The sequence below is a fragment of the Calidris pugnax genome, unplaced genomic scaffold (assembly GCF_001431845.1).
Source record: "Calidris pugnax isolate Ruff unplaced genomic scaffold, ASM143184v1 scaffold135, whole genome shotgun sequence".
NCBI lineage: Eukaryota > Metazoa > Chordata > Aves > Charadriiformes > Scolopacidae > Calidris > Calidris pugnax.
Genome location: NW_015090961.1, coordinates 2,806,434 through 2,827,921, shown reverse-complemented (window position 1 = coordinate 2,827,921; position 21,488 = coordinate 2,806,434). Strand labels below are relative to the sequence as shown.

Below are 21,488 nucleotides of genomic sequence, written 5' to 3'. Positions count from 1 at the left end.
CCAGGAGGCTGTATCAGGCAGGAAGACTCCCTGCCCCACCACTTGCACAAAAGTGCCCAACACACCGTGGAGCTGACTCAGTGTGTGTACGATTGTCCCCAAAAACACCCTCTAAACAAATAGAAAAAGAAAGAGAAAACCAAGCGTCACTTTTAGCTAGTGCCATGAAGGGCACAAACGCATTTCTGTTATAAATCATTTCAATCTGTGCCCCAGATGACATTAAACACTTTGCTTCTCTACAGTTTTATTACAGAATAAGCACGCCTATGACCTTTTGAGTGGGCAATCTGTGTTTTTGCTTGGAGTATAAGGGTGCCCTTCAGTGGCTCTAAGTATATTGGTCACCTTTAAAATGTTGTTGATGCTGTCAGCTCAATGTCACAGCCCTCCATCACAGCTAGACCCTGTGACCCAAAATAAGGGGAAATAAGAGCCAAGGTATTCCCTATTCTTTCTGGGAAATAACAAAGGATCCTTCAACTCCCCTTGAACTTCCAGGGGTGCAGCAAGGACCCCATCTCACCCTCATCTGATGGGGAAGGGTCACAGGAGCTCCTGCCCTCTTTGTTTTATGCCCTGTTGGTGGGAGGGCCGTGAAGCAGCACCCCTGAGGAACCCAGCTGTGCCTACAGAACCCTGCAGAGTTATAAAGGCAAACACAGGTTTTTGCTTAAGCAGATTATTCCTCTTGGGGAGGGTGGTTTCACTGCACTGATATGGAGCCTTTGTGGTTGAACTTCCAGCACAAACCAGCACAACACAATGGGAGTCCTTGACCAGAGGAGCAATCCTGGTCCAGGTACTATCCCAGTATACACACTCCAGGGAAGAAACTCAGATGTTGGTGATTTTAGCAGAACCACACCGACTCCAAATCAAACAATAAACATGGAATTTGAATGGACACCTGGAAGGATGGTAAGTGTCTCATTAGATATCTACCTATCACAGGTTTATCCTACAGCCTTGGTGGTATCAATAGTCATCTGACATTCAATATCTCCTTGGAAGAGGGTAAACAAGCTCTGAACTTAGGGTTCCCAAAGAAGATCCCATAGATCAGGCATCCAGATCCCTGGGAAATAGGGTGTCAAATTTGCTGTAGAGCCTTTAGAAGCTGTTTTCTTAATGCTCATCTCATTTCTTCCCTCCCCAAAACCTTCTGCCTGGTTGTCAAACAAAACTACATAAAGTTGGGGAAAACTGGGAGAAAAAGAACAGGAGAACCGGAAGAGATTCTTCAGGCCATCAGGTTTGGTTCCTCAACGAGCCTGGTCCTGGACCAATGGGCACATGTCAGCATAAAGCCCCACATGAAAGGGACTGTAGACATCAGAGGTTAAACTGCTGCTCTTTGTCCTTGCCCAACCACAGACACACCAAGCAAAAGGAAGAAACCCAATTACCTGCATAGCTCATGAAGTTACTGAACGGCGTGTTTAGGAAACTGTGAAAGCCACATGTGTCATTGCCAGGTCCAGGATCCCCACACAACTTGTGCTTGGGAGCAGGGTTGGTGTCACTGCAGAGGTCCCCGGTCTCGAAGGAGGGCTCCGTTTCCATGCAGGGGTCACTGCAGGAGAGGATCTCTGAGATTCCCCGGAAGACGTGATAGAGCCCCAGGCTGTGCCCAATCTCATGGATCATTGTGTGTGTGTGGCCAGGGATTCCATAGAAGGAGGGATTCAGCACAATGCCACCTGAAAGGGGAAAAGAGAACAGCTTCTGTGTTGGCCTTGTCTTCCCCAGAGCAGCAAGAGAAAGGAAGACAATCCTAAGGGCAGATCCACTGGCAGTTCACCAGTTCCTCTATAGAATAGACTGTTTATTGCACCATCAGGCACAGGTTTCATTTCACCCTCAGGCACAGGTTTCATTTCACCCTAAATCTGGGGCTCCAAGGATGAGGAACCGTGGGACAAAGCCCAACGTCCCAAACCAAAACCACAGTGACAACTGGCCTTTCAACTGAATATGCTCAGTTTGGTTTGTTTGCTAACTTAGAGAAAAATCCTACATGCAATTACTTCATGCTATGCAATTTCAAATAACTGAATGTGCTTAAAGAGAATGATTCTCCCCCAATAAGTGTACACAATGTATTTGATACCAAGAGTCAAACAAAACATACCTGGAGCACTCTCTGTGTATTATTCCACTGGGTACAGGTATAATAGAAGCCTACTAACTTCTAAAAACACCCTAAAAATGGCACTAGGTTGCATCAATATTTGCAAACAAATGGCTGGACGAAGGAAAGAGAATACCCCCAAGGCTGGAACAGTTTTTGCAGGGTGTGCTCTGATGCACAGACAGCTTTGAAGTAACTGTCAGAAACAGACTCTGTTCATACACTCAGACAAGCCCGGTTTGATCTGAACTGCAGAGTCCACTAATGAATATGCATGTCTAATGTGTCAAAAAATATGAAATCCTGGAATGTGATAATTCTAAAAGAACTGCACGGTTGTTAAATGTGCACAAAGAAAACCAATGGTGATTTTTTTTTGTTGTATGAATTATGGGATGTGTAGATAAGCAAACAGTAAATTAGTGAGGCTTTACAGTATATTGAATTAATCATAAGAATTATATTTTTAGCTCAGCTAGATAGATGTACCTTTGGATTTATGATACGCTTTGTATTTTCTTTATTTAGCTTGTTGACCTCAACTTTTCCAAGCCTTTTATTGAAAACTGTGTATACTGCCTACCATGAGAACGGGAGACTGCTTTGTAAAAGTTATAGTGGGAAAATAAATCTTGGATATGGTATACTAATAATTTGGTGACAATGAGGAGAGAAAAGGTTTTGGCAGGAGGAACTTTATCAGTGAGCACAGCACAGGGAAGATGAGATCACCAGGTTCTGGCGCACCATAGATTCTTCCTTCTCGTCTGCCTGGAGACTTGGTTGCAACAACCATGGAATTAGAGGAAAATAAGACGGAGAAGATCTTAAGAAGTCATCTAAATTCCACTCTCAAACAACAGAGGACCAATTAGGTCTATACCATCCCTCACACAGACTGGCCTAACGTCTCTTTACAACCCCTGATGACATGACTGCCCCAGCAATCAATTCGGCACTCGGTATCCTTCCAGCTGCAAGGATTTAACTCACATCTAATCTGAATTGATTTTCTGGCAATTTAAGTTCATGACTTCAAGTCCTGCCTCACACGGATACGAAGAACAGAAGATTCTCCTCCCCTTTCATCAGCTTTTATGAGATTGTCATCATCCCCAATTCAGGCTCCTTTCCTTCTGCCTGAATAACTGTAATCCATTCAACCTTTCCTTGTAGCTCAACCCTTTTTCTTGACCTCCCTGATGGTTGTTCTCCTTAGGTTTTCACCAGTTGTCTCACGTTTTCCTCCAAGCACAGTGTCCAAGCGCAGTACAGTATTCCAGCTGAAATTCTATCAATGCTGGAGAGAGAGGAAGCCCCACTTTGGACATCTTGCAAGGCCACATGCACACACAGCAACAGAGAAGAGACTTTCCCTTGTGCATGGGCAGGTGTGACTACACGCACACAGCGGAGAGGTGTCACACGGGGATGGACAAATACATACATAGCACTAAAAAAACTGAACTGCAAATTTAAATACAGGCACAAAAGAGTGAACAAAATCAATCACTCTGCAACATCATGCCTTTTGTGCCACATGCAGCATCTGCACGTCCCTCTCCCAGCGCTGAGCTGGTCCTTACGCTCGCTCCCCACAGACCCAATTAATTGTCTACAGACCTACCAGGATGCAATCCCCACGTTCCTTGCATCCCTCTCTCTCCTTTCATACAATACATGCTCTGAGTCCTTCGGTGCTTGGGGTCTACCCATGCGGAGACATTTACAGCCAGAGAGCACCCTGGTGCATTGTTTTTCTGAGGGTCTCTTTCCCAAAGATACTTCCAGGGTTTGTTTTCCAATGGCAGGAATATTGGTGAAATTCCTCAGCAGGACATGCCTTCAAAATAAAGGCTGGGTAAATGGTTCTGGCATCGGAGAGCCCCGAGGCAGCTGGAGAGGGAGATTTTATTTTTGCCTTTGTTGAAAATTTATATTTTTCACAGCTGTCAAGAATCTAAATCAATTGCAGTTTTACAGAAAAGATAAACTCCCTCACCCAGACAATCTCTATCCCAGCCTTTAGATCTGCACCACAGGACATATTTCATATTTTTTATTAAGTACATATTGGATTTATAGAAGAGAGTAAAAAAGATTAAAGATGAATTCTTACAGACCAAGCACAGGTCTGGGAGGGCTATTATGACAGGAAATTATGGGCATTATTTATTTATTTTTACTTTTTTTCCACTGCAAGTCAACTTTAAACTGTTGGGTAATGTCTTTTTTTTCTCGTGAGATCTTTTTTTTTGGTCAATGAATTCTGTCAATACACTGCAGGAGCTGAATTTAAATTGTTTTGCTCAGGCATGATGTTGACAATTAGCTTAACGAAGTGACAGAAGAACTCATCAGGGCTTTGGGCGAGCCCCAGCCCTCTTGCAGAAGGTTCTTCTTGGCGCTCTGGAGCCCTCCCCGTGTTCTCTGCTCCCTTCCATGGCAACCCCAAGGGAAGCTGTGAAAATACTCATTTAGGGAAGGATCAGCTATATTGCAGCCTTATTTCAGTCCAGCAGTGGCATTTGGGTTGATGTTTCCCACCAGCAACTCATACTGTTGCACAACCAGAAGCAGAGAGTGACTGTGGGGCTAATGCAGGAGAAGGGGGTTGTGGTGGTAAAAAGTGATGGAAATCACATCAACATAGGTGCCGGTCCATGCTGGGGTTAATATTTATCTTTGCTTTTGCCAGGGCATGCCATGGGGAATGCTCACTGGGAGGCATTTACAGCATCTCCTGGTTTGGGTGCTCCCAGCAGGAGCCCATAGAGCTGGGGCTGGAGGCAAGTCAAGAGTGGAAGTGGCTTCACTTCCAGCCCAGCTCGGCAGGAGACTGGACGTGTGTCAGCACTGGTCCTTGGGAAGGGAAGTTTGCTCACACTTCTTCCAGAGCAGCTGTGGAGCTGGATGTTGTAACAGAATGTTTACTAACTGAAGTAGGGCAGCCAGCTCCAAGGGCTTGGCCTGACCATGGAGCCTCCCTCAGCTATGGAGACAGGTGACTATAAAGAGATATCCACATCTAGGGTTTGGGGGCATGTATTTTTGAACGTGGAAAAGCCTACTTGACTGATGGCTCGAGTCGTAGCTCCGCTCCAGCTATGGAGACAGGTGACTATAAAGAGATCTCAACATCTAGGGTTTGGGGTCATGTATTTTTGAACGTGGAAAAGCCTCCCTGACTGATGGCTCGAGTTGTAGCTCTGCTGCCCAGCTCGGCAGGAGACTGGACGTGTGTCAGCACTGGTCCTTGGGAAGGGAAGTTTGCTCACGCTTCTTCCAGAGCAGCTGTGGAGCTGGATGTTGTAACAGAATGTTTACTAACTGAAGTAGGGCAGCCAGCTCCAAGGGCTTGGCCTGACCATGGAGCCTCCCTCAGCTATGGAGACAGGTGACTATAAAGAGATATCCACATCTAGGGTTTGGGGGCATGTATTTTTGAACGTGGAAAAGCCTACTTGACTGATGGCTCGAGTCGTAGCTCCGCTCTTATTGTGTACTTTAGAATAATAAACACCATATTTTGCTCCCCTCATCTAGGTTTACATTTGCCACATCTTTTCTGGTTTGCTCCATGTGGGGTTGGGTAGTATAAAAACTGGCTGAAACAGCCTTTCACAAAGACTGAACTTGGGTGAAATTGGACTTGTCTTCCAGCCTAGGAAGGCCAGGACAAGCTGGAGAAATATGTGGAAAACTTGTGAGAATCCCTACTCTTAGAAGGTGACCAGATCAGGTTTGCAGCCCCAGGGCGGTTTATACAGTTAAGTAGATCCAGACTCGGTGCCTCCTGAACCTTTTGAGGTTCATCAGGCATTTTTCAAGGAGCACAGGTCCAGTGGCCATCGCAGGTGTCTGGGCAACGAGTGACCTTGGAGGTTGCCCAGCTCTGTCTGGATCCTTGGGTTCCAGCAGCCACACTTGGCAACCTGGCTGTGAGCTGCATAGGGCAATCCGTGGGGTGGTGAACTCTCCCCAGTTCCACCCAAATGAACATCAGAAATACAATCTCTCAGCAATTTGCTATTTTGCACATCGGTGGAGAAAAATAGCAACAAATGTTAACTATGGTCTGTGAGGACAATTAATTGAACGCTTACTGAGTAATGAACTAAGGATCAGAACGTAACAGGATAAGGTTAAAAATTCACTTCTGTCTAGCATCCCCCCATCTATCCCCCCAACCCTCTCTGCAAAGTGCTCCCATGGAGAGAATGCCCTGCAAAGTAGCTTCACTTAAAAGGTGAAATACTTTCAGCTTGACATCATCTACAAATACCATAATATGCTTTGGGTTTATAACCTAATATTTTCCTGGTTGTGAGCCAGTATCTGGGAATCGTGAAATACTTTTTTTCCCCTGACTATATATTAGAGGAATGATAAGAAATCAGAACAGAGCTTAACGCATATTTGTCTTTCCTTCTTAGCGCCTCAAAAGAATGCTTTACAAAGAAGAAACATCTTTATCACTCACCTAGATGCATCAAGGCTTCCTTGTCCCAGGGCCAAGTTGCCACTCCAGCCAGCTCTTCCTCGGAGGAGTTGGCAAAGAAGATGTTGAGGTGCGTGGATCCATCCAGTTTGAGGATGTTCTTTAGTTCGTTGACATCTAAGTATGCTCTGTAGAAAAAGAAAAGCTTGGGTTTTTTGTTTTTTTTTTCTAAAGGTGACACAAAAAGCAACAAAGTATTGAAGAGGTGCTGCAATCCCGGCAAAAATCTTGTAATATCCTGCGTATCAGGCACCTGAAATATTTTAATAACCCACTCCCAAATCTCAATTACTTTGCATTCACATAGTGAATCTCATCTAAGGACTTCAGGCCACTGATTAACTAAGGCCACAAAATCCAAGGTAAATACATAAAGCTGTCCGCATTCCTGAGATAAGTATAGGAATCTATTTATTATGAATGTAATTAACCAATTATTATGGTCAGTAAATCTTTTTCTATCAGCAGTTACCTTGCACATTTCCTCTAAGCTGTTTATTATTGTTACCTCTAATTTTCCTTTACAATAACAAGTTTCACACCTTCAGGCTGGCACAACACCTCACGGACTTACTCCTTTAGCACTTCTGCCGAGACGCACGGGGTCTAGCCTGGGTATAGGATGGTTGGTTGAGAATTGCTATTTCCAACAAGCAAAGTTGTGCCAGGAGATCTCCACAGGAGTGGTACCATACCATGGCATAAATTCCTAAGGCTCCCTAGCCCCCTCCTCCCCCAGGTGAGCAGCATTTCTTCTTATCTTTTGGGATCTCTGGAGGTCACAATCTCCTTGCAGGCAAGCAAAGCAAAGCCAATCCACCAATAAGCTTGATGGCCATTGGAAGTACCTTCTACACTCCGTCTAAGGACTAGATGGTCAATACTAGAACACAGGAGCTACTGCAAAAGTGTGTGCCATGGTGTCCCACAGCTTTCAGTGGCACCACGATGATCTAACTCAGAGTAAAGCTGGAGAAAGTGAAGCATAGGAAGAAACCCATTGGCTCTCTGCTTCCAGCTCACATTGTGTTTTGATATGAAGTGTTGTGCTAACACAAGAGCTAAAGCACAGAGAGGATGTACTGTCTTCACCTGGCAGGTGGAAACAACACAGGGAGAGACCACATGGAGTCAAGCATGGTTGACCAGCTTGTAAGGGAAGGACACCATGATGGTCTTGAGCAGGTTGATTCCTGCTTCCTGAAGTCCCCCTTTCCATATGTGTCTAGGCTGGTGCAGCTCTCAGAAACCAAACACGCTCACACTCAGTAAGTAGGGTTCCTCACATACTTTGCAAGGCTTTCGTTCCCAGAAGGGTGAAGAAAAAATAGGGGAGTTGGCTCAGCACCAAGATCTTTCTGTCCTTCCCTGGAGGACTCCCCAATGGAAAACACATTCATATTTCCACAATAGCTTCCCCTGCCACTTGCTGAAGTCATTGCCTCCAAAATAGTTCATGGCTGGGTGTCCCCAGGCCCTCGCTGACTCATGGAGGAAGACGTGCTCTTTGGGGACACCAGTGGAAGGGTATGTTTCCATTCCATAGAGTGTTTATCTTCCGATCCAATGTGGATGACATCCTGAAGGACAGGTCACCACTGTGACCCTTTACACATTTCTCATCTCTCCACGGTTCCCAACACATCTATGGAAAATACAGAGACCCTTCCCTTAGCTCCTCAGGCTTGCTCTGCCTGTGTCTGCACAACGTTCTGAGGCTGCGTGCAATCGATTTCCAGGATCTTCTTTGTGCCTTTGAAAACATCTTTTCCAAATATGGGCTCATACCTACACATATCCACGAGCAATAGTTTGAAATCACATGTGAGAGGTCATGTGTGTTTCCAAAGGGAAGTGTAAGCCCATCAGGGAGTGTGACAGAGGACAGGTGTGTGTGGAGGGGACGATGTGTCACACGCGTGGCAGCACCAGTAAAAGACAGGGAGCAAAAGAGGCAGAGAATGTGGGAGTGATGTGGCACATCGTGCAGGAGAGGCCAGGACAGAAACAGAAGCCTGGTGGACCTCTAAGTAGGAGAAGGTTTGTGTGTTGTGTGTCACAGTGGGGAGGGAAGGCCCCGCTGCCCGTACTGGGGCTGCGCTTGTTGACTCTGGATGCAGACGCTTTACGGCCCGTGCAAATCCCTGTAGGAATTACCATTTTTATCCTCGCTCTTCTCTTATGGTTTCAAATAATCTAAACTAATATTTCTTTATTCTCAGCTGTCTCTTTGCTTATTGTTTACACAATCCAATCCCCATTTATATCCTCAGTGCGCGGCCACAATCACTCCCTCACTCGCACACAGACTCTGTGCTTCAACATCCCGGGCTGTTCTGTACTCGGGTTATTACTGCAGACAACATCCAGAGCAGACAGCATTTCACTAATTGGCCGGTGATGTCAGTGCATCACTGAGACTGAGCTTGTGCCTTACGTAAATCCATCGTACTGAGTCAATTGGACTCGGTCTTATAGTATTTCTCTGACCACTCATCCTCTGCTCGCCAACGGGAGGCTGGGAGTGAGCACAATACAGAATCATAGAATGGTCAGAGTTGGAAGGGGCCTTAAAGATCATTGGGTACCCACCTCCTGCCCTGGGCAGGGACACCTCCCACCACACCAGGTTGCTCCAAGCCCCCTCCAACCTGGCCTTGAACCCCTCCAGGGATGGGGCAGCCACAGCTTCTCTGGGCAACCTGGGCCAGGCTCTCACCACCCTCACAGCAAGGAGTTTCTTGCTAGTAGCTAATATAAATCTCCTCTCTTTCGGTTTAAAGCCATTATCCCTCATCTAATTGCTCCACTCCCTGATGAAGAGTCCCTCCCCATCTCTCCTGGAGCCCCTTTAGGGACCGGAAGGGGCTCTAAGGTCCCCCTAGAGCCTTCTCTTCTCCAGGCTGAACAATCCCAACTCTCTCAGCCTGTCCTCAGAGCAGAGGGGCTCCAGCCCTCCCAGCATCTCTGTGGCTTCCTCTGGACCAGTTCCAGCAGGTCCATGTCCTTCTGATGCTGGTGACCCCAGAACTGGACACAGCACTGCAGGAGGGGTCTCACCAGAGCAGAGCAGAGGGGCAGAATCCCCTCCCTCTCCCTGCTGGCCACACTTCTTTAGGTGCAGCCCAGGATGCAGGTGGTGTAAGAACAGAACGCTGTAAGAGGATTTTTAGCAAAGGGTCTGTGCAGGAGTAGGTGTAACCAGCCCATGCTGGGGAGGAACCCCTTTGTAACAGCAGCCAGCAGCCCCCAGCACATCGACACGCGGGAGCATTCGGCTCAGGGAGATCCCTGGGGAGCGTGTGGACACGTGCCTGTGTGTGCGTGTGTGGACAGAGGTGTGAGTGTGTAAGGGGGGGCCTGGTTGTGCACACATGTGAGACAGCCAAGAGCCTGTGTGCGAAGGAACCAGCGTGAGTGTGTGTGTGTGTGTGTAAGAGATAAAAACACGAGCTGGAATTCCATCCTCTCCTTCCTCCCCATGTTTCTAATAACCTCCCATCCCTATCCATCATCACCACATTCCTACACTCAAGGAGGCATAAATTAACTACTTTTGCAGTTCATGTCCAACTCCGTAGCCGCAGGCAGCAGACCCAACAGTTACCAGGTCAAAACAGTTTTCAGTGATTGCGTTGGACGAGGCTGACTCCCCCCCTGCTGCCGCGGCTGCTTTGTTATCAGCCCAGACTATCTGACCCAGCGCAATCTGTGAGCGTTGCTTACACTTCTCAAGGTTATGTGGGTCCCCTGATAGAGGACATAATGTCTGTCCCATGGGCTCGTGCCAAAGCCAGCCAAAGAGCCCAGCCTTTCCAGCACTGCCAAACTCGCATTTCAAAGACATGAGTGCAGTCTTGGAAAGGGATCAAAGCCTTCCCAACTGTCATTAGAATATTTCCTTTATGCATCTCTCCGTGAGTGCCAGCAACATATTTCATAAAATTCATTGGCTCGAGATGGTACCTCCAATACAAACCTGAATGGGGGAACTGTCAGGGCAAGTCTATGTGGAAAACAAAACAAAACCCAAAGCACAACAAAACATATGTAATTCCTGTAATGGAAAAAACATACGATGCTGTGAGCGTGCCTCGCTCGAGAAAAACTAATGAGCCTATTAGTGCATCATAAAAGGTCTCCTTTGCTGGAATCTGTTTTAGACATAGAAATTCTATGGGCTGTTTAAGGCCATTGGGGACACCAAATCATATCAGGCAATGTGCACATTCCCACCCAGATCTTTTCATCGACTTATTTGTCCAACACACAGCTTCGGTTTGCTTTTTTCCTCCAGTGCAGCACAAACAGCCCTCTGAAACCATGCTGTGGAGCAGCTCACCCTTTCCCAGTAAGCCCCAGTAGTACACATCCCATAGGGTGCTCCAGTTCCAGTCTGATGGACTCAGTGTCCCATCAGTCACCGAGGAGCCACTACCCCCTGCCTGTCTCATCTCTCAGGCCCTTTTCCTGTCCATTTGGGCTGTGGCTCAGCCACAGTGGGACCAGTCCCCAGGTGGCAAGGCGAAGCCCCCAGCTAATAGCCCCCTCCTTGCCCGTGGGGGCACTGTGAGGAGCTCCTTTCCACCCGCCCTCAGCCCCAAAGCCAAACCCAGCCACAAATCTCTGCCCCTTCACTAGAAACACATTTGACGATGCCTTTTAAACTCGGTGGGTATCAGGTCTAATTGTACTGAATCTGGCCTTGGCGACTCGAGTCGATCAGTTTTATAACTGGGTTGGAAACTATTCCTGCCCCGTTTTCACCCAGGTGGGAAGGTGGCTCTCCTGTGTCCCCCCGACGTGGCCGGGCTGCAGCCTCTTGCACTCCCGGTTGTTTTTGCAAGGAACAGGGAGCCTTCCAGCCCTTATTGTTAGGAAATGTTTTCTACTGTTTGCTCTGAGTTATTCTCTATTTGACTTTGTTTTGTTTTTTTTTTTCCTTCAAAGATAAGTGTCACTTTACAGCAAGAAAACAAACAGGGTACTTAAGGGATTATTTGCAAGACCCCACCCAAAGGCAGAGCAGGGACTTTGCTATCTGCTCGCCGGGGAGTACGGTCTCCCACTGCCTGATGAGTTTGTTAGGAATAAAAGGCACTGCATTTCATCATTAAAAAACAAAACCAAACCCGAATCACAAATGCCAGCACCTTCTGAATTGGGAAATCAGCCTCGAAAAAAATCTCCATTTTATCTCTTGAACATGCAATGTCCTGTCCTGTACCCAGCAGGTTCAGCATATGGCAGGACAGACTAGATCTGCTGGAATCCTGGGGATGCACTACATCCCTCCATCCCGAGACTCCATGTTTCTGCTTTCCTTTGGTGCTCTCAAAAGAGCTGTCAGCCCAGCTTAAACCACGGCACGCAGTTTAGCAGACAAAGAGAAAGCTTTTCTGGACAGCCCTGGCAACAGATCCAGGTGTGGTCCCCAACATGGTGTGGCCAACAAGTCTCAGTGGTGTCCCTTGGTCCCTCCAGCTCTGACCTTGGCCCCAGGATTGACACCAACCCATTAGAGCAGCAAAGACCACACCAGCTGGGACGTGGGCAGGCCCCCACCAACTGGCTGTCCCGTTTGTTCCAGCAACATGGGGGACCCAAGGTTTTAGGGTGCAGTGGCCACCTACAGATTTTCAGTATCTGCAGCGAACAGCAAGGACTGTTTTGAGCCAAATGATGTTCTTCCTGAAGATAATGGCAAGAGCCATGGCTCCAGCAGCACTGAAAGCTGACCTTGAAATGGGGCCACTTGGCAGACACACACAATTGTAATTTAGCTTTTCCCCCTGTGATTTCTCAGTCTAGGGTGGTTAGACATGGAGCTCAACCGTTGGAATCACAGTGCTGATGCCAGTGTATAAACTGCCTTGTGCTTTCTGTCACAGAGTCACAGAGAAACAAGTCTGGAAAGGGTGTCCAGAGACATCACTGCTAGCCCTCCACCCCAAAGGTGGACTCAATATCTCACACCAAGCAATTTTTTATCCAGCTCACACTTAAGACCACACTTGACAAGGACTCTGTCGCTGCCCCAGCAGCCCATGTTTCAACACCTTTATGCCCAGGAAGTTTTTCTGAAGACTCACCCTCATCCTTTTAGCTGCAACAGATGTGCAGGACTTTGTGCCATTCCCCACAGACAGGGAGATCAGATAATTCCCTTCTGCTTTACCAAACCTATTACTTATTTGAAAGCTTATTATATCTCCTCCAAACCACCTCATTTTTAGGCTAAAACCACCGTATCTCTTCAACCTCTCCCCACTGGTTATATTTTTCAAGCCCTCTGGTCATTTCTGATGCTCTCAACTGCACTCTCCACATCTTCCTCAAAGGCAGGTCATCAAAAGAGGACACAGTCCTCAAGCTGGGAGCTTATCAGTGCCATGTCACTGCTACATTCATCCTGTCTATCACCTCCAACCTGACATGCAGTACACAGCAGAGATTTCAGACCTACAAACATTTCTAACATTTTTTCTCTCCTTTTGCCTAAAGTGCTACAGGTCTATCAAAAAACCTCCACCAGACAAAAAAAGCCAACCTACAAACCCTCTGTAGCAGTGGAACTTGTAATAAAATTTTTGCCTGACCTGATGTTAAAGATCCGCCTTTGCTGGCAAATTTAATTTTGCTCCTCATTTCAGACAGATTGCCATAAATCACGAGAAGCAGGAAGCGTGCCTCATCTACATTTAGTTTAGTGTTAATTTAAGACACTGGTGTAAGTGTAGTAAAAGTCATGATAATTTATTGATAAAGGTATAAATCTTTCAGTGATTGGGACAGAGCCTGAAACAGAGCGGAGCCAGAATATTACAAGTGAAAGGCTTCAGGTCCCAATTTAGATCCAGATCACTGCCTGTGTTCACACTGAAATCCAAATGTGTAACTGTAATTCCGACCGCATCCAAACCAGGCAGTCAGTAGGTCATGTCCACAAGCATAAATTGCAAGCACTGTCAGCACATGTAGGCTTGGCAGCTTTTAAAGAATTCTGGTTTATCCGCTGCAGCAAAATGTCCTCTACAGCCCCCAAATCTGATCTCCCGTTACTAGAAAGGAGGAATGTTTTGGCAAAAAAAATGAAGAGTGATAAGGATCCAAGAAAAGACACTTAGGATAATCATTCAAAGACAAACCCAGCCTCTTGGGTAGGTTTGGTAGCCTGTGCTGAGCTGTCTCCCTCTCGGTGACACTGCTAATGGGTTCAGGTCAGCTGGCTAAAGCTGGATGAGGGTTTTTTCCATCAGTGGCCGTTCCTGCAGTTAAGACCAACCCCAAACATCACCCATTACAAAACAAAAGCCCACATGGCTACCAAAGTTTGGCTGTTCATTGATCCTAGGGTGCTTTCTTTGCCAAACTGAATTAATTCTGCCATAATGCTATTGACTCAGGCTTTACTCACCCTATGAAAAAAAATATTTAAAAAAATTAGAGAAAGAAAATAAGAGTTTTACTGTGCAAAATATGGGAATCCTTTGGGTCTGGGCTATCTTTATCCTGCAAGAGAGACTGAGAGCAGCTCCTTGGTCTGAAGGATGGAATTTTTTACAATTGTCAAGTCATCAGTTCCATTCTACATGCTTTGAAATGCTGGCTTTCCAGCAGGACAGTCCTAGAAATAAGCACATTTCTACTATAACATTTTGCGTTATAAATCTATAGGACTGCAAGGAAAAACACCACCCCATACATAAATTATTTGCTACGAAGTTCTAAAAATCAGTATTATCATCTATAGAACCTTAACAGCGCATCTCTGCTCGGCCCTATCTGACCTTCTCATAAAGACCTCTAGATGATACAGCTTGATTTCATGCAACTGCACATAGGTAACTCCTGGGTGTTGTAATTGCAGTATCTACTTAATGGGCTGAACCACAGCAACAAGTTGGAATAAGCTTGATGGTCGGACTATTCCAGACCTCGCTCTGGGTCCTCTTCTGCTTTGCTTCATGTGAGCTTCCCTTCGAGCCAGCTCCTGCTCTCACTGGGCTGCACAAATATCAGCTCTGACTGTGATGTATTTGCTCCAGTGTAAATCTAGAGTTACTCAGAGCAAAATTTGATTCTCAAAGTGCAGCTTCAGGTTCAAATCCAAAATCTCAAAGGAAACCTCAGCTGAAACGACCAATTTTTGCCCAATTTCTGGCCAACGCAACTTGCTTTTTTAAGGAGGGAGGCGGGTTTCCTCAGATCTCCGCACGGATTCTCTCAAAGGTTTGTAAATCCTTGCCAAATCCTTCACAAACCTGGGCTGAGATTCAGAAATACAGTGAAAACAGATTTTTTTTTTTTTTTTTTTTTTTTTTATCCCAGCATTTTTGCTGCTGGTTCTGGCCAGGATAAGAACGAGTAGAGGCTCAGGGAAAAAGAATGGGGAAAAAGATGATGCAAATGTCAAACATGTTCTGTCTGAGCCCTGGGCAAAAATTCAGCGTGTCTGTTAATGTACACAAAATTATTTGTTCCCTCTCTCCCTTTATCCTCCCAGGCTTCACTGCCCGCTTCTTCCACCAGAGACCCCACCTTCATATAACCCTTATGTAGGATTGTGAAGAGTTGCAGGGCTACAGACCATAAATATGTGACCACTGAGCCTTCTGCTTTGCAAGGTCTTCGTCCAAGAGGGGAGCAACATTTGAGTTCAGCGAGAACTGAAAAACCCCATTTCCTCGCACGACCATAAAAAATAATTAAGCAAAGCAGCTACACAGAGCTAGGAAAAGATAGGCTGGCTGGCCAACTCGCAGAGGGGAAAAAAGCAAACAAAGGGAAGGCCTTGGCAAAGGGAATCGTGATCTTACTGTACAATTAACTTCTGAGACAGCGAGTATGGAACTTTTCAAGCATTTCAAGACTCATCTCTTTAGAGCGGCAAGGCACTAGGAAGCGTACATGCACATTTCACAGGCCTTTGAAATCAGCAACACTGGCAGGTTTATTTGTTTTGATTGTCTCTTTTTCTTTCTTTTACTACTTCGGGGTTTTTTTTTTTTCTCTCTCCTTTTCAAGACTAGAGCCAAATGACCCATGAGAAATGTACTGTAATTTGTCTCTTATCCATCCCTCATCTCCATCTGATATTCCCTCTGCCCTGGTTACCCTGATGTTTTTCCAGACTCTACAGCCTGAACCATTGTAACAAGGAGAAAAGTCAAACGATAAAGAAAGAAGCGGCGTAAGGATATTCTCAGGAACCCGCTCTGGTAAAAAAGATTTCCTTTGCTGCTTTATGAAAACCTCTTTTGGCTGCAGCAAACCTCACTCAGGCGAATTTAAAGCAGTATAGAGAGGTATATGTATTTGAGGCTATTTTAACCATCAGTTACACTGCTTGGCACTTCCACAGCGCTTCCCCTCTGGGCCTCAAAACGCTTCCTAAACATGAAGAGAGAAATTCCACCCTGGTCAAAGCCCTGACACGAGCCCTCTGCACCGAGCCGGGCCCCGGCCGAGGGCTTCAGTGACACTAAAATGGGACAAGAACCCTCACACTGGGCCTCCCCTCACGAAATTGTACCATGACTCAAGAAGCCATGAAATAGGCAAAGGGAATAATTCTCCCCGTCTTCCGAATAGGAAAACTGAGGTAGAGAGATGTAATCATTTGTTCAAAGCACCAAAAATCCTTCAGCGTGACAGCGGGGATTAGAAACTCAACCTCTTGAGCCTACGTTCTGTGCTGATATGGGTCATCTTTCTTTTCAATAAGCGGTGGCTTCTGTTACTGACCCTTTAAGTGTTCTGCTGGTGGCCACTAATCATATTTTACAAGCCTTCACTCTAATTTTACAATCTTTTACTCATATTTTACAATCGCCACAAGAAGTCCTAAAGGTCTGGTGCTCTGCAGCTGGAAAGCCAGAGCTCCCCACCATAAGCTGACCCTTCCCGAATCCCTTGGTGTCCCTGTTTCTGAAGACAAGGCAGCACATCTACTTCACAAACAGACTTTCTTGTGGAACCAGGGCTCTGCTTCCAACGAGTGAGCAGCCACCGTTCTAATAATATTTGGCATTTACATACCACCTCTCATCCCAAAGCTTCCAAGAACAACCAGCAGATACGTGCACAGCACACTGCACAATAGTTCAAGGGAAGGACATTTTGGTTTCAGTCACCAGAACGAACCTGATTTTTTCATGAAAAGCACCAGAGACCAGGCACGCAGCCTATCACCACCCCCTTCAACCAGGTCAAGAGTTGGGTAGAGCCTCTGAATCAGACTGGAAGTTGGAGATCAAGAGGAAACTGGAAGCTTTGACACAGAATTTTCTTTAATTACAGGAATAGCTCGTAGCAACTCGCTATATTACAGTTGTCTAACAATTTCCACTATTAATATTCAACTTCAGCCTTGTCTTTCTCCATCCCAGTGGCTGTGGGGTCAGGCTTGAGGTCACATTTGCAGCCTGCCCAAAAAAGTGACTTTCTGGCACCTCAGGAGTCACGGCTGGAGCAACCTAGGCTTTGGGACTCCTGGAATGCTTGGGTCCCCTCTTTAGAGTCCAGGGAAAGCTTGGGGTTACCCTGCTGCGGGGACACTGCTCTGTCCTGGGCTCCATCTACCTGTGCCACCTGCCCTTGCAGGACCTATCCTCTCCTAAGCACTCCTTCTGTACCTGCCCTTGCAGGACCTATCCTCTCCTAATCACTCCTCCTCCTGTCAGCTGAGAGAGTTGGGGGGATTCAGCTGGAGAAGAGAAGGCTCAGGGGCAACCTTAGAGCCCCTTCCAGTCCCTAAAGGGGCTCCAGGAAAGCTGGGGAGGGACTCTGGATCAGGGAGGGGAGTGATAAGATGAGGAGTAACAGTTTTAAACTGAAAGAGGGGAGATTTAGATGAGATATTAGAAAGAAACTCTTGCTGTGAAGGTGGTGAGGCACTGGCCCAGGTTGCCCAGAGAAGCTGTGGCTGCCCCATCCCTGGAGGGGTTCAAGGCCAGGTTGGAGGGGGCTTGGAGCAACCTGGTGTGGTGGGAGGTGTCCCTGCCCAGGGCAGGAGGTGGGACTGGATGATCTTTAAGGTCCATCCCTCCTAACTCCATCCATTCTATGATTCTATGACCCTGCCCAGGTGGGCTCTGGTGGGTCACCTACAGTAGAGATATTTGGGATTTTTAGGCAGCCCAGCACGGGTCAGGAAAGGAAGCACCACCGTCCCTGCCGGGGTGTGTGGCTGGAACTTTAAGAGGCTGGTCCTTAAGCATCTTCCCTAATTAACACACAGTAAAAAATGCAGGATGAAAAAATGAAGAAGATCAAATTCTTTGCTCCCTTCATCTCACTTTTTGACACTAATCCTCCCTGCACATAAACCCCGTGCCACAAAGTGAGATATACATTGCTGTTGGAATGAAGAGCAACTTGGAATCAGGCCGACATCAGCAGAAAAATAAACTAAAATCATATATAACCACAAAGGACCTAGCATGTTTATTACAGATACTTCTGGAGTTGATGGGCCAAAATAACCAGTCCAAATATGCATCTTGCAAAACATCACTTTTGCTTTGGAGATGCCGCTTCTTTTCTGTTTTTGTTTTTACAACTCATGGACATCCAAATCTCATTTCTTAACCTCCTGGCAGGGCTGTGCACAAAGCTGGTCCTGCTGCAGTGGGCAGATCATCAATGGCTTATGGTTAGGATAATCCCAGTTTTCCTCTTTTCTGAGAAAGAAATGAAAACCTGATTCAAATAAGACTGGTTGAAATTTCCTCTTATTTCATCTTATGCAGGAAAGGGTAGGAGACACCAAAGTGAGATCACAAAGAACATAATCTGGCGATGGAGACTTCAATTCAGAGAAACCAAGAAAATCTTGTGCCTGGCACGAAAAGCCTCACATTTTCAATGTTCTTATGATTTTTCCTCCCTGTTACAACAAAGGACTAATATTTAGCTTTTTTTGTTTTCTGTTTTGGTTTTTTTTAGGTGGTATTGATGGATCATACCAATAAGTCTTTATCTTCAACAGTGAAGCCTTGAACACATTTTTTAAGGGAAAAAAAAAAAAAGAAAAGAAAATTGAATACTCAGATTCAAAGAACCGCTGAATATTATGAGATCTACAAAAGCTGCTTACTCTTGTTCTTTCCCAGCAGTGAGGAGATTACAAGGAAACAGAAAATGTCAGTCTCTGAAACAGAAATTTCACATAGGAACATTTAGCTTTGAAGTTCCCAGAATCCACAGTAAATTGCCAGGTGATCTGGCAGAAACACCAACACACCTGCAATGAAAACAGTTCAGAGTTGCAGAAAGAAAATATTGTGGATAGTGTATTTTCTAAATCCAACCTTTTTTTTTTGTTTTGTTTTGTTTAATTTCTATTCCTCTTCACTAGGAAGAGAGGGAGAAAGGGAAAGGAAAAGAAAGAGCAGGAGAGAGGACTCAGCAGATCATGACTTTGTCAAGCAACTACTGTTGGGAGACGAAACGTGGCAGCAGTGGCTGTAACAGATAGTGCTCACACAATTAACTCCCTGACATCAAAATCCTGCCCCTCATTTCTCTCTGTTGAGCTAGAACCAAGCAGCAGGAGGAAAGATGTAAATGTGCCTTTTCCAAACACCCAAGAACTTTCTGGTTTTTAAACCTACGCAAGACCCGCAACTTCAGCGTAGATACAAGGTGAGGCAAATACCATTGTACATCTGTGCTTCTGAGAGTGGACCTTTCTTCAACTGAAGGACATATCAAGCAGAAAAGGTTCTCTACTTAAGTAAACAGTGGGCAACAGACACATCAAATGCCCAGGTTACTATTCGGATGGAGGGACATTTGTGTTGCCTCACATATGGATCTGGTAACATGTGTACCAGGAAACAGGCACTATCACTCCAAAACATAAGGCTGATTGTAAGCATTCCCTGGAGGACACATTTCCCAAAACCCTACAAAATTGGACTGGCAGCTTATGAAACGTACAATACTGATCCAGCATGTAACAGTAAACTATAGGAAATCATACCCATATATTTGGCCTTCAGACATGAGCGCAGAAATTGCCTGTTTTGGCACCACGAGCCTGTGGATCCACTTGAATCAAACACAGACCTCTAGCAAAGGGCCACGAGAAGGCAAAGATCTGTTCTCCATTGTCAAACACTAACGCAAGAGGGAGGAAAACTCTAATTTTCCTTTATGGCAAATTTCTTGACCCACTTTTGCCACGAGTACAACCGCTGTAGGCCACGCAGTCAAACCTCCCCGTAATGTTTGCACCCTCTCTTGCTCCATTTTCGTAGCTCAACCACACACCAACTTGTGCTCTGGTTTGCTCCAGAGATTTACTGGTAACACGTCACTAACTACTACAGGACTTAAGACCCTGATGACGACAAAACTAGCTTTGCAAAGGATCCAGGAAAAAATGGAGGTTGTCCTTTTTGTCCACCGTTTCCCACACCTAGACCCTGGATTACACAAACCCGCATTTATAGAACGTATTTTGGGGTGAAATGCCCTGCAGGTGCCTGTCAAAGACAGGGGGGGATGCTATGGACTCCCTCACTGCCACAACTCCTCTGCTGCCAGCTCAAGTACATCTCAAGTACTTTGCAAAACCTGACATCCTGCCGTGTTCAGCTGCAGGGGAAGAGAAGATCCCCCGGAACCACCTCATCAACTGTCTCCTCCTGATGGTTTCCTAGACCAAAAACTGGAAATGCTTCAGGTATTGTCCCCAGGTGGGTAAAAAGAGAACTTATTGTCTGATCAAGATGAGGACAGCTAAAGGTTTGAGCCTGCGCTTTTAAGACAAAATAAGACATTTTGAAGCATAAACACATGAATAAATCTATCCCCAGAAGTAAAACTATTAGAGGAATTCTGAGTGTAGGAGGAGGAAGCCAGGAACTCTGAGCCCTTTTCTGAATCCAACGGGATGCAGGGGGGCAATCAAACGGCACACATTTCTCCAGGCAAAGTGGGAGAAACACTCTGAAGTGTCTGACGGAAGCGTTTTACTCTGTGTTTGGAAGTTTATCATGACCGATCAATTCTGGAAGAATTAGTGAGTGAGTTCTGGTTTTTGGCACTGACACAGCAGTGGTAAAAAGGCTGGAGGCAAAAGGGAAGTAATTTTCATAATGCTGTGAACTGTTGCCATCAATCCTTACCCAAAACATTTCTTCTACTCACTGCAGTGCCGCGCCGTTCTGTAGGAGCTCTCCTCAGAGCTATGGCTCTTGGTCTCAGGAAGGCTCTCCACCTCGCTTGTGCTCTGGATGTAGAGATCCCAGCCAAAGACCAAAGTCTTTGGGAGTTCAATCTTTCTACGGACTTCAAAGAGCTCGGGATATGGAACTTCGTCCAGACAGAAAGCATAACATACGTTTGGAACAACATTATATACGTAAAAATAGAAAAGACTGAATGGCTGTTAAGGAATGCAGCGTGATGGGGAAGCCTGATGTAAACTGTGCATGGCATTTACGTAGCTATTTTCAGCCTCTAACCCAGGTGCTCTGCATCCTAGTGGAAGAAGCTACCTTTTCTCCAGCAATTATAAAGGCTTTAAGATTTAATTCTCTAAATCCTGCCTGTGGTGTGTGTCTATACCCGCTGCGAGCAGATGGCGTGACTGTTCCCCCAAGGAACTAACTGAGCAGCAACTACAAATAGCCAACGCTCATCCTCAGCTCCTACCGCAATCACATCCACACTACGCGTTTCGGGAGGAATCAGCAACTCACAGAATCAGTCCTTACCAGAAAGGAAGCCAAACGTGAAGGCCAAATAAAAACCCTTAACCAGAAAAGCCAAGTATTCAAGTATTTTGAATAATATAAGTTTATGCAATTCTCAGTATTTCTCAGGCATGCCTATGTTTAT

At 45.9% G+C, this 21,488-nt stretch overlaps 1 protein-coding gene across 1 annotated transcript in view; it reads right to left on the bottom strand.

Moving 5' to 3' along the window:
- Positions 1 to 21,488, bottom strand: part of PAPPA (pregnancy-associated plasma protein A, pappalysin 1) — a 194,612-nt gene that overhangs the window by 133,110 nt on the left and 40,014 nt on the right. Inside the window, exons 3-4 of the mRNA XM_014952304.1 lie at positions 6,618 to 6,763; positions 1,410 to 1,703 (exon numbers count right to left, since the gene is read on the bottom strand). Coding sequence (XP_014807790.1) covers positions 1,410 to 1,703; positions 6,618 to 6,763 — 440 coding nt within the window. The remainder of the gene's footprint in view (positions 1 to 1,409; positions 1,704 to 6,617; positions 6,764 to 21,488) is intronic.